General features: G+C 46.2%; 2 protein-coding genes across 8 annotated transcripts; one reads left to right on the top strand and one right to left on the bottom strand.

Annotated features, from left to right (window-relative positions):
• Positions 1 to 3,294: 3,294 nt before the first annotated feature.
• LOC115179142 (histone-lysine N-methyltransferase SETDB2) lies at positions 3,295 to 12,259 on the bottom strand. 6 transcript variants are annotated; one of them, XM_029740437.1, is made up of 10 exons: positions 11,811 to 12,259; positions 8,021 to 8,097; positions 7,770 to 7,883; positions 7,546 to 7,698; positions 6,560 to 7,409; positions 6,260 to 6,429; positions 4,328 to 4,603; positions 3,938 to 4,143; positions 3,770 to 3,858; positions 3,295 to 3,653 (listed from the first exon to the last, which is right to left on the bottom strand). In XM_029740437.1, the coding sequence occupies exons 2-10, from the start codon at positions 8,046 to 8,048 to the stop codon at positions 3,527 to 3,529; spliced, it is 2,013 nt and encodes a 670-aa protein (XP_029596297.1). In that variant the 5' UTR covers positions 8,049 to 8,097; positions 11,811 to 12,259; the 3' UTR covers positions 3,295 to 3,526. The 6 variants fall into 6 exon arrangements, with proteins under 6 accessions (XP_029596297.1, XP_029596294.1, XP_029596295.1 ...); XM_029740434.1 differs by lacking the exon at positions 11,811 to 12,259 and adding an exon at positions 8,382 to 8,466; XM_029740435.1 differs by lacking the exon at positions 11,811 to 12,259 and adding an exon at positions 8,382 to 8,458 and having other exon boundaries at positions 8,021 to 8,094.
• Positions 8,511 to 11,806, top strand: LOC115179143 (uncharacterized). 2 transcript variants are annotated; one of them, XM_029740442.1, is made up of 8 exons: positions 8,511 to 9,072; positions 9,311 to 9,521; positions 9,708 to 9,830; positions 10,003 to 10,235; positions 10,498 to 10,635; positions 10,881 to 11,154; positions 11,283 to 11,366; positions 11,462 to 11,806. In XM_029740442.1, the coding sequence occupies exons 2-8, from the start codon at positions 9,335 to 9,337 to the stop codon at positions 11,557 to 11,559; spliced, it is 1,137 nt and encodes a 378-aa protein (XP_029596302.1). In that variant the 5' UTR covers positions 8,511 to 9,072; positions 9,311 to 9,334; the 3' UTR covers positions 11,560 to 11,806. The 2 variants fall into 2 exon arrangements, with proteins under 2 accessions (XP_029596302.1, XP_029596301.1); XM_029740441.1 differs by having other exon boundaries at positions 8,511 to 9,105.
• Positions 12,260 to 12,391: the final 132 nt, after the last annotated feature.

Below are 12,391 nucleotides of genomic sequence, written 5' to 3'. Positions count from 1 at the left end.
ATTTGGGGAGATTTGTATCCCTCCTGTTGGTGGTAAACCTGACCATGTAATACACCTGTCAATTACTTCAACAGCCCACAAACACTTTATACTCCGCTTCTCAGATTCCCCAAGATGGTAGGTTGTGGAAAGGAAGCTGTCACCAAAAAGACCGACACGCCGCTCCGCTAGATCGCCAGTTTATGTAGACCGATTTCGCCGTCTAAAGGCCGGGAAACTGCATCTACACACAAGCGACATCGCTGCCATCTGTTCATAAATTCTCGAGTTGTCGGGTAATGCTGTCCATGACACAACTGGCGCATTGCTGAACACAGGGCGGCGTCCACAATTCTGATGTGTGTTTTTCCGAACATCCAAGCCGTGCTGTTCCTCCAGAAGACTGACGAGACGTCTAGAGATGACTGTACTGCCAAAGACATCCCGTGTCAATAGTTTTAAATGTACAATGTTTTTACTGCAAGTGCACTTATTTTTGTGTTTCGTATAAGTATTGTACTAAGACCCTAGTTGGCCTACATTTGCCTCTTGTATGTAAGTGTTCTGGGGTTTTGATGTGGAAAACATTTCCTTTAGAATTTCCAACTGGGTAAACTCCTAGACAGTTGAACCTCTTCAATTGCTTTCCATTTCTACAGGTCTTAGTTGACAACGCAGTCAACTGAACTGGTCCACTAAAAGCATTCAGTGACTATTTAATCTACACAACTTGATTTGGCTCAATGGTGGACCTCATACAATGGTATCATTTCTAAAATATGCCCTCTTGCAGATGCTTCTAGCCTAAGAGACTTAGTCATGCATGTGCACATTTTACATATGGATGGTCCCGGGAATTGAACCCTCTACCCTGGCGTTACAAGCCCCATGCTCTACAAACTGCAACACTGAACCAAAATGCAACATGTAAAGTGTTGGTCCCATGTTTCATGAGCTGAAATAAGATTACATGAATGTTCCATACACACCAAGCTTTGTCATTTTCTGCAGATTTGTTAATATCCTTATTTATGAGCATTTCTCCTTTGCCAAAATAAACCATCCACTTGACAGGTGTGGCATATTAAGAAGCTGATTAAACAGCACAATCATTATACCATTGCACCTTGTGCTGGGGACAAAGGGCCTCTCAAATGTGCAGTTTTGTCACAACACAATGCCACATCTCAAGTTTTGAGGGAGCATGCAATTGGTATGCTGACTGCATGAATCATTTTTTTGTCATTTTGTAAACGCTCTTATCCAGAGAAACTTACAGGAGCAATTAGGGTTATGTGCGTTGCACAAAGGCATATCGACAGATTTGTTTTACTTAGTCAGCTTGGGGATTCAAACCAGCAACCTTTCAGTTACTAGTCCAACACTCTTAACTACTAGGCTACCTGCCAACAGAGCTGTTGCCACATAATTAAATGTTCATTGCTCTACCATAAGCTGCCTCCAACATTATTTTAGAGAATTTTGCACTACATCCATCCAGCCTCAATACCAGACCACATGTTTGGTGTCGTTTGGGCAAGCGGTTTGCTGATGTCAACGTTGTGAACAGAGTGCCCCATGGTGGACATGGGGTTATGGTATGGGCAGGCATAAGCTACAGACAACAACCACAATTGGATTTTATTGACGGCAATTTGAATGCACAAAAATACCATGATGAGATCCTGAGGCCCATTTTTTTTAAGGTATCTGTGACCAAGAGATGTATATCTGTACTCCCAGTCATGTAAAATCCAGAGATCAGGGCCAAATGAATTTATTTCAATTGACTGATTTCCTCATATGAACTGTAACTCAGTCAAATCAATGAAATTGTTGCATGTTGCATTTAAAACTCAGCAAAAAAAGAAACATCCCTTTTTCAGGACTCTGTCTTTCAAAGACATTTTGTAAAAATCCAAATAACTTAACAGATCTTCATTGTAAAGTGTTTACATACCGTTTCCCATGCTTGTTCAATGAACCATAAACAATTAATGAACATGCACCTGTGGAACGGTCGTTCAGACACTAAAAGCTTACAGACGGTAGGCAATTAAGGTCACAGTTATGTAAACTTAGGACACTAAAGAGACCTTTCTACTGACTCTGAGAAACACCAAAAGAAAGATGCCCAGGGTCCCTGCTCATCTGTGTGAATGTGCCTTAGGCATGCTGCAAGGAGGCATGAGGACTACAGATGTGGCCAGAGAAATAAATTGCAATGTCAGTACTGAGACGCCTAAGACAGCGCTACAGGGAGACAGGACGGACAGCTGATCGTCCTTGCGGTGGCAGACCACGTGTAACACCTGCACAGGATCGGTACATCCGAACATCACACCTGCGGGACAGGAACAGAATGGCAACAACAACTGCCCGAGTTACACCAGGAACGCACAATCGCTCCATCAGTGCTCAGGCTGTCCGCAATAGGCTGAGAGAGGCTGGACTGAGGGCTTGTAGGCCTGTTGTAAGGCAGGTCCTCACCAGACATCACTGGTAACAACGTCGCCTATGGGCACAAACCCACCGTCACTGGACCAGACAGGACAGGCAAAAAGTGCTCTTCATTGACGAGTCGCAGTTTTGTCTCACCAGGGGTGATGGTCGGATTCGCGTTTATCGTCGAAGGAATGAGCGTTACACCGAGGCCTGTACTCTGGAGTGGGATCGATTTGGAGGTGGAGGGTCCGTCATGGTCTGGGGCGGTGTGTCACAGCATCATCGGACTGAGCTTGTTGTCATTGCAGGCAATCTCAACGCTGTGCGTTACAGGGAAGACATCCTCCTCCCTCATGTGGTACCCTTCCTGCAGGCTCATACTGACATGACCCTCCAGCATGACAATGCCACCAGCCATACTGCTCGTTCTGTGTGTGATTTCCTGCAAGACAGGAATGTCAGTGTTCTTCCATGGCTAGTGAAGAGCCTGGATCTCAACCCCATTGAGCACGTCTGGGACCTGTTGGATCGGAGGGTGAGTGCTAGGGCCATTCCCGCCCAGAAATGTCCGGGAACTTACAGGTGCCTTGGTGGAAGAGTGGGGTAACATCTCACAGCAAGAACTGACAAATCTGGTACAGTCCATGAGGAGATGCACTGCAGCACCTAATACAGCTGGTGGCCACACCAGATACTGACTGTTTCTTTTGATTTTGACCCCACCTTTGTTCAGGGACACATTATTCCATTTATGTTAGTCACATGTCTGTGGAACTTGTTCAGCTTCTGTCTCAGTTGTTGAATCTTACGTTCATACAAATATTTACACATGTTAAGTTTGCTGAAAATAAATGCAGTTGACAGTGAGAGGACATTTCTATTTTTGCTGAGTTTATTTTTGTTAAGTATACAAAGGCCCATTTACAGGTTAATAGACAAAGGTGATGAGGGCAAAGCATAACAGGTTGTCCACGATCATACACATCTTGGGGTCATTGTGGCCTGGTCTGAAGGCAGATTTGGTTACAGCACAAACTGACTATGTAATGGGTGTAGAAGCAGGCTATAATGGAGTATTTTGTTTCTGTGTTCATCTCAAGGTTCAGGCCAGCAGTCCCTGACAGCCTTCACAGCCACACTGACATGTCACTTTCTGCACTTTCTGTTCCGGGTCACTGTCAGGGCTGTGGGAGTAGTTCCAGGTCAACTCAGTCCCCGCCTTCACCACTCTGCAGGAAAATATAGAAAAAGCACAATCTGCTGTTGGTACTGATATATCAACCCAATCGCGTAGTTTTATCACAAAATCATTACCCATTAAAAAGGGACTATTCCGGACACTTACTTGCTGGTGAAGAAGGCGATGACGGGGAAGTTTGGATCATGAGAGTCAGTGAAGACGTTCTGCACAAATAGGTTGGGGTCGCAGCTGTGCTGTAGAGACAAAATGTCAGAGGTTATGAGTGGGTGGGTTAAAGAATGGGAGTAGATAGTCACACCGTCATACACCTACATTTATGAACCTTCCCACGTTCCCCTCCTTCGTGGCATCTAGGTAATACAGGTGCTCCATAGGGTTCTGCTTTGGGCCCAGTTTTTTGGGGCTTGTGCTTGTGGACACAGACAGCTTCACATCCACTTCTTTCATGTCTGGTTGGGAATTCAGCTGTGGCTTCTGTACCCCATTCTCTTGCTCCAGACCCTCTTCAACCTCCATGCCTGAAGAAGGAAAAGTGTAACAGGAAAGAAAATAAGTTAGACTGCATATTATCTAGGCACCCACAATGCCTCGTTTCTCAATGTTCATCATTGGGAACCATAGCCTGGTTAAACCAGTGGAACAATGCTAGGCTAATGGCCCCATGAAGCCCCCTGAAGCATCCGTTGGCCCAGTTTCCAGTACCTGTGAGAGGTTGGACTGGCAGGGAGCTCCCCACCAACACGGCTTGTATCTGTGGAGAAAGCTCCACCCCGGGCCTCTGGATAACGGGCACATGAAGCCCGTCAGGAGGTGAGGAGGGGGGCGAGGGCTCCAGGGTCTCTGCAGGCGCTCGTCCCTCCCCTGCCGGCGCCAGCCATTCATCTACCACCTCCACCTCGTCGTCGGAGGGAAGGTCCACCTTCTGGCGCTTGGGTGGGAGGGGCTCGTCGGAGTCCAGTCCTGCCCTGAGAACTACACCTGAAAGGAAGGGAAGTTAATAACGTTTCAGATCCTTGATTTGGATCCACAGTTCAGCCTTTATTAAAGGGATGGTTCTTATGCAAATACAGTGGCTTGCAAAAGTATTCATCCCCTTGGTGTTTTTCTTATTTTGTTGCGTTACAACCTGTACTTTAAATAGATTTTTATTTGGATTTCATGTAATGGACATACACAAAATAGCCCAAATTGGTGAAGTGAAATGAAGAAATTAATTTGTTTGAAAAAATAAATAACTTCAAAAACGGAAAAGTGGTGCGTGCATACGTATTCACCACCTCTGCTGTGAAGCTCCTAAATAAGATCTGGTGCAACCAATTACCTTCAGAAGTCACATAATTAGTTAAATAACGTCCACCTGTGTGCAATCTAAGTGTCACATGATCTCAGTATATAGACACCTGTTCTGAAAGGCCCCACAGTCTGCAACACCACTAAGAAAGTAGCACCATGAACACCAAGGAGCTCTCCAAACAGGTCAGGGACAAAGTTATGGAGAAGTACAGATCAACCAAAAAAATATCTGAAATTTGAACAGCACACAGAGCACCATTAAATCCATTATTTAAAAAATGGAAAGAATATGGCACCACAACAAACCTGCCAAGAGAGGACTGCCCACCAAAACTCATGGGCCAGGCAAGGAGGGCATTAATCAGAGAGGCAACAAAGAGACCAAAGATAACCCTGAAGGAGCTGCAAAGCTCCACAGCGGAGATTGGAGTATCTGTCTATAGGACCACGTTAAGCCGTACACTCCACAGAGCTGGGCTTTATGGAAGAGTTGCCAAAAAAAATAAGCAAACACGTTTGGTGTTCGACCAAAAGGCATGTGGGAGACTCCCCAAACATATGGATGAAGGTACTCTGGTCAGATGAGACAAATGTAGCATTTTGGCCATCATGGAAAACGCTGTGTCTGGCACAAACCCAACACCTCTCATCAATCTGAGAACACCATATTTTTAAATCGGCAGGGACTGGGAAACTGGTCAGAATTGAAGGAATGATGGATGGCGCTAAATACTGGGAAATTCTTGAGGGAAACCTGTTTCAGTCTTCCAGAGATTTGGGACTGGGGCGGAGGTTCACCACCTACTGCTAAAGCAACACTCGAGTGGTTTAAGGGGAAACATTTAAATGCCTTGGAATGGCCTAGTCAAAGCCCAGACCTCAATCTAATTGAGAATCTGTGGTACGACTAAGACTGCTGTACTCCAGTGGAATCAATGCAACTTGAAGGAGCTGGAGCAGTTTTTCCTTGAGGAATGGGCAAAAATGTCAGTGGCTAGATGTGCCAAGCTTATAGAGACATACCCCAAGAGACTTGCAGCTGTAATTGCTGCAAAAGCTGGCTCTACAAAGTATTGACTTTGGGGGGGGGGTGAAAAGTTATGCACGCTCAAGTTCTTGTGTGTTTCACCAAAAAATATATTTTGTATCTTCAAAGTGGTAGGCATGTTGTGTAAATCAAATGATACAATCCCCCCAAAAATACATTTTAATTCCAGGTTGTAAGGCAACAAAATAGGAAAAATGCCAAGGGGGGGAAATATTTTCGCAAGCCACTGTATGTACATTTTCGCTGAACAATAATTTTTAAGCGTACAGGACCAAACTGTCACTTTCCCCTACCTGCGTATGTGCACACGAACGTGCCCCTGTCCAGGTCGTCACGGCAACGCACCCCCCATCCTTTGTTTCCGGTGGGGAAGACCTGCAGCCGGACACGCAGACCCCGCTGAACCACACGGTTCTGGCACATTCCACGGTCACACCCACACCATGGACCGCATTCGTACAGCCTAGCAGACACACAGATACATATCCCATAAGTAGTTGGTAATGGCATGCACTCACCAGGCACAATAGATACACAAAGGACATTAACACAGCCGGATTGCTGACAAGGCCCAGACGCCCAGCCCAACTCACCCTTTAGGCACAGGCTCAGACAGTCTCTGGTGGGAGTAGTGTTTGCCGCCGGGGGTCAGCCGAGAGCAGGCGCAGCTCTCCGTGTCACCACAGCCGTCAGTGCAGTCGCAGCAGCTGGTGAACAGTGGGCCCGAACTGAGGAAACAGCCGTGAGGCCAACGCTCCTTCCTATAGCGGAAGTCCTCCGGCCTCACTCCTTCCTCCCGCAGGCACAACTCCACCGGCGTTGGCTCTGACCCCCGGCTCAGATCCCTCTCGGCCAGCCCGGGTGGGCGCCACTGCGGTGGCCGCAGACACTCCAACTGCACCAGGGGGTCAAAGGTGAAGTCATCCACCTGCAGAACACCGTGACTCTCCGTGGCAAACAGAAAGCATAGCACCTCCCCTGGGGTGCAGAGACTCAGCCCACATGGAGCCTTGTAAACAACGCCCCGCTCCGTGACCTCAGAGTCCAACTCTGCACCCTCAGAATTCTCAGAGCCCTCCCCCTTAGAGTCTGGTTCAGACCCATCACAATCGGTCTCAATCCCTGTAGTGAGAGGTGGGGTGGGAGCACACTGCCGCTGGAAGGAGCAGAGTAGGGGGATCCTGAGAGGGTTGTGGCCCCGGAAGTGGTGTGCGGACGGGGGCAGGTGGGGCACACAGGCCTGGCTGCAGGTATGGAGCTGGTAGGGGAGCTGGAGGGGCAGCAGGGGAGCCGTGAGGTCCTCTCTGTTGGGGTAGAGGGGCGACAGGGGGATGATGGAACCATCGTAACGGAGGGGTGAGGGAGGGGAGACGGGCTCTGTCTGTTGGGGGGGCAGTGGAGTCTGGGGGTCGTCAATATCAGGGACTGAAACTGTGAGGATTTCTGTGTGGTGGAGACAGATGTTGGGAAGATGTTAGGCTAGCAGCAAACTGAGATATTGGGATAGCTCAGAGACCACGTTTGGATCCAATCAATCCAATACTTTAATGATATACTGGGCGTGAAGTAGGCTGTGTACCTGCACCAATAACCACCTCCACAAAAGACTCATTCCCAGTGGCAGGGGCTGTATTTGTAGCTGGGGCTGTAGTTGTAGCTGGGCCTGTAGTTGCCGGTGTCACAATCAGCCCAGAATCCAATAAAGTAATCATATTCATCCCCTGTACATATTCTAAAACAAAAACAGAACAATTATTGCATCAATGGCCAGTATGTGTGTGTGTGTGTGTAATGTATATGTACCTCTGTCTGTAGCAGTGCAGGTCTTGATGGCATGCTTCAGGTGTGTCAGATATTCATACAGCTCATCAAATGCTTGTTCCACATCCACCTGTACCCAGAATGACTTCGCCCTCGCTGAAATCAGAGAAAACAATGTCAGGAACAAATCATTTGCATGATGATCTCCAACAACAACTGGTTCCATCTTTCAATCTGGATGAGATGTATGTGAAACTAGAAACAATATAACGGTGTAAGTGAAAATTCCTCACCAACTTCTGTTTTCTCTGACCCATCCATTTTCAATATTGATGGATGGTCAGCTGGTTATGAATTCCTCGGATACCTGCTAAGAAAATGTGCAATTGGCTAAGCACATAGTCAATATTATGCCGGATATACAGCCTACCAAAGACCAATCTATATTGTTGGTATCCAAAGTCGATGGCCTAGCTAGTACTACCAGCTAACGTACACCAGTAAGGATGTTGTAAGTAACAACGTTAGCTAGATCTCTAGCTATCTTTGCTATGCTGCATGCATTGATTTCAGGAAGCTGCTTGCAAAAATCATCATTATACAAGTGTCGACACCAATTTACAGTTCGTTCAAAACATAAGCTAATGTACCTACTGCCTTATCTATTTAACCCTGATGGTATCGAGACATTTTACTTTGTCTACTTCCATTGATGACTGTCGAATACCCACAATGCACTTCACTATTTTGTTCATATAGAAGACAAATCCAACATATTACCGATCTGCAAATCCACAGATGAGTAACAAAGGAATGGGAATCAGATGAATTGACCAATTTTACATTCGCTTGAGTCAAACGTTTCAATATTTAATGTCTCCTTTTTAAAACTGAATATATATCTATTCTCCATTAGCTTTTCATGAATTGACCCCGTTGAAAAGTGAGACAGTTAAATTTCACTACGAATATGAAACATTCTTCAACTTTAATGTTCGTCATCTTGCAAGTTGAGGGACTTATGTACAGTTGGCGAGAGTTGATTGTCTGACGGTTACAATATGTCAATTGGTAGTTATGTCAAACTCTGGTTATGCAGCCGGCTATTTTCTAGGTCTATTCATTAGAGCAAAACGTTTTGCAACGGAAACGTTTTGCAACGACAACGAGTTTCTTATTGGACAAGTTTAGGTAGTCCCTCCCCGTTTTGGTCCGTTTGGTGTCAAGTCAATACGACCCTGTGTAGTTTTGAAAACACAGCAATAATGAATTTACTCAAGTTCTATATCGAAATTATTATGGGCATTCTGGTGTTCATGCATGCAGCTGAAACTACTACAATAGGGTGAGGATCATTCTACAATTTGACATTTCTACGGTAGGACCGCATATGTTTCTTAAACCACTCTAAACAATGTCAAGGAATTCTGTCCTGTCTATGTCCACGTTTGGACTCTTTATTACAGCTCGCATAACGTTACCTATATAGCCCCCTGGAGCACCAGTAGCCACAGGGTAACCCATCTGAACATAGACTACTATTATTATTTAAATATACATGTTTTTGTGTTTGATTTCTGAAGTAACACCACCAGTCTCTAGCCGAGATGACCCAGGTGCGAAGGTCGGTGGGAGAGGCGCTGTGGGGAATGTGTGCCGCCGACGCCATGTCCGTGCCCGTGCACTGGTACTACAACATCGATGACATCAAGAGAGATTTTGGAGGATGGATCACCGGCTTCAACGCACCCAACAACAGACACCCGTCCAGCATCCTCACCCTCTCCAACTCAGGTATGTTAACATCACCCTTTACTGAATTTGAAAATGAGTTGTTTATTGGTCATGAATTATGACATGAGTGTTTGATATATGCAGGAGCATTCATTCTTCACCTGATGTTCATCAAACTGGCAATAGGTACATTGAAACATTTAGAGTTAGTCCTTCATCTGTTGTCTCTTTCCCTCGGGTCCATAGCGGGGAGCGGTCGCACTGCATGGTCCTCTGGTGGGAACAGACCCCATGTTGTGGGTAGCGTAATCCTCCATAACAAGCTCAAGTTCTGGAAGGCATCAGGCGGATCGGTCCACTATCACCAAGGTGCTCACTTAATTTCAGTTCATCTCACGAATGAATGTAACTAAATGAAAAAAGTACCTGTCTATGACCTTGGTCTGTATACATCTTTAAAAGCGGTTCTGTAAGGAAAATAATTATTAACAATACATATGATCAATTATTCATTAAAGTATACCTCTACATCTCTGTGCAGGTCTCCAGGCAGGTGAGAATACCCTGAATGCCATCTGCTCCCTGAGGGTGGCACAGGCCCTGACAGGGGGGAAGTTTGCCAGCGTGGCAGAACCAGCGGCGAGGGGCGCGGTGCTGGCTGATTACGTACACTTCATGACCCCGCCAGGAACACATGGAGACACCTACGCAGAGTCCTTCCACAGAGCATTCTTCTCCGACTGGCAAGACCCCAGACCCACTTCCTCCAGCAAGGTAATGCACACGCACATGCATGCATACATACGAGGTTACACACCTAACCAGACAGTGTCTCACAGTTTGTCTTGTCTATGTGTTCCAGGTGTTACGTTTGTGTGTCTTGTCTATGTGTTCCTGGTGTTACGTTTGTGTGTCTTGTCTATGTGTTCCTGGTGTTACGTTTGTGTGTCTTGTCTATGTGTTCCAGGTGTTATGTTTGTGTGTCTTGTCTATGTGTTCCAGTTGTTGGAGTTTGTGTCTTGTCTATGTGTTCCAGGTGTTGGAGTTTGCAGAGCAGCGCTACCAGCAGAAGATGAACGTGTCAGTCCCCGACAGCCAGCTAGACGCTATTGGCTGCCTCCCCATGGCCATCCCCTTTGTGCTTCTCTCTGCCACAGCCAATGAGGACCAAGCTGCAAGAGTTGCACCCCACCCCTTTTTGGAATATTTGAATAGGACAATCTCAATTGCATTTTCTTCATCCTTCTCTCCTTGCCTCATCTCAAAACCCATTGGATGAGAAGGTCAGAGGGGAGGGACCGTTGAACTTCTCATCTAATGGGTTTTGAGAAGGAGACGAGAACACAATAAATTAAGATTTTCCCAATGAACCTCTCTCTCTCCCCCTCTTTTACTGTCCTTTCTCTCTTCCTCTCCCAGGTGTCTGCAGCGGTAGAGTTTGTCCGGCTCACCCACCCCCACCCCAAGGTGGAGAAATATGTGACGCTGTACGCCCGAGCCCTCCATGCCACTCTGAATGGGGCGTGTCTGAAGCAGCAAGCGGAGGCCGCCCTCAAGTCACCCGAGCTGGACGCATGGGACACTTGCAAGCCCTACATACAGAAAGCAGCCAGGTTTCCAACCTCTTCTGCAGAGGGGCTCAAGGTTCACCAGAGTGCAGTGGAAATGCTTGGCATGGCCTGCTACACCCGAGGTGTCTATCACTCTCTCTCTCTCTCTCTTCTCTTTGTCTACCTATCCACAGCAGTGTCATTTAGTTCCATTTAAGTGTGTGATGCAAGTGTCCACTGAGTCTAATAGAAGTTTGTGTGTCCTTTATAGGTGCCCTCAGTAGTATGTTCTACCTAGCACACGAGTTTCACAGTGACCCTCATGAAGGGATCCTGGCAAACACCAATTGTGGCGGTAAGTTTGTTTGTTTGCATGTGGTGCCAATTCATCTGTTTTAAGGTGTGTGTTTTGAGAATTGTCAGTCTAAAGTGTCTGTGTGTCCTTTTCAGGAGAGAACTCCAACAGAGGTTTTGCTTTGGGGGCTCTGCTGGGGGTGAGGGCAGGGTACACGGTGGATCTGTACCCCAGGAGTGGAAGGATGGATTGAGGAATGCACAGGAACCCATCCATGAAATACTAAAGATGTTCTGAGACTGCCCCCTATAGGACATAAAGCGCGCATCATAGCACTGACACACATACCTTACCTCCGTTTGGTTGTTGTAACTCATAACAACATCTGTGTACATATGTTTGTTGATTTTGACCCTTATATTGGCCTTGGTATTCACATGCTAGTCGTTGTATGCACAAAAAGGTACCTTACAATGAAAAAGATTACTATGCACAAATAATTACCTTGTGTAAAAGTGCTTATTTTCCCAATTTTACTCTTAAGGCCTTCCAGGTTTGCCTTGGTTTACTCCCCAGCTGAAAGCTCAGTTATCTCTCTCGACCACACTTCAAGTAACTGTTCACAGCTGTGTCTCCATTAAATATATTTTAGAGATCAGTTGGAGTTTACGCACTAAAGGCGTCCGCATACATAGGTTCGGTTTGCTCCTAGCAGAACTCGGCCAGGCGAAGTGTACGTCTGTGCTCGCATACTCCCTTAAAATACCTTCACTTGAAAAATTAGAAAGAAGTGGAAATATTACTGTTTGTACCTCTTGAGACGCCATAGTCAGTACACGTCCTCAAAATAGTCTCAATTAATTTAAGAGAAATCTGTAAATCATTTTGCGTTTTTGCTGAGGAGATCGTAGTTGCGCAATTTTACATCTAAGATTTTTGGTGCAGTATTTCTTAACATCTGCATGAAAACTAGTCGTCTCTCGTTGAATGACAACGTATTGTTGACCAATCACCGACGAAGGGGCGTAGACTTCGGCTACGGAACTTTGACAAGCCTCAAGAAAAGCATGTGTGATGAACAGCCG

Source organism: Salmo trutta, chromosome 39 (genome assembly GCF_901001165.1).
Source record: "Salmo trutta chromosome 39, fSalTru1.1, whole genome shotgun sequence".
In the NCBI taxonomy this organism is placed as follows: domain Eukaryota; kingdom Metazoa; phylum Chordata; class Actinopteri; order Salmoniformes; family Salmonidae; genus Salmo; species Salmo trutta.
This window is presented reverse-complemented; position numbering and strand designations above follow the sequence as displayed.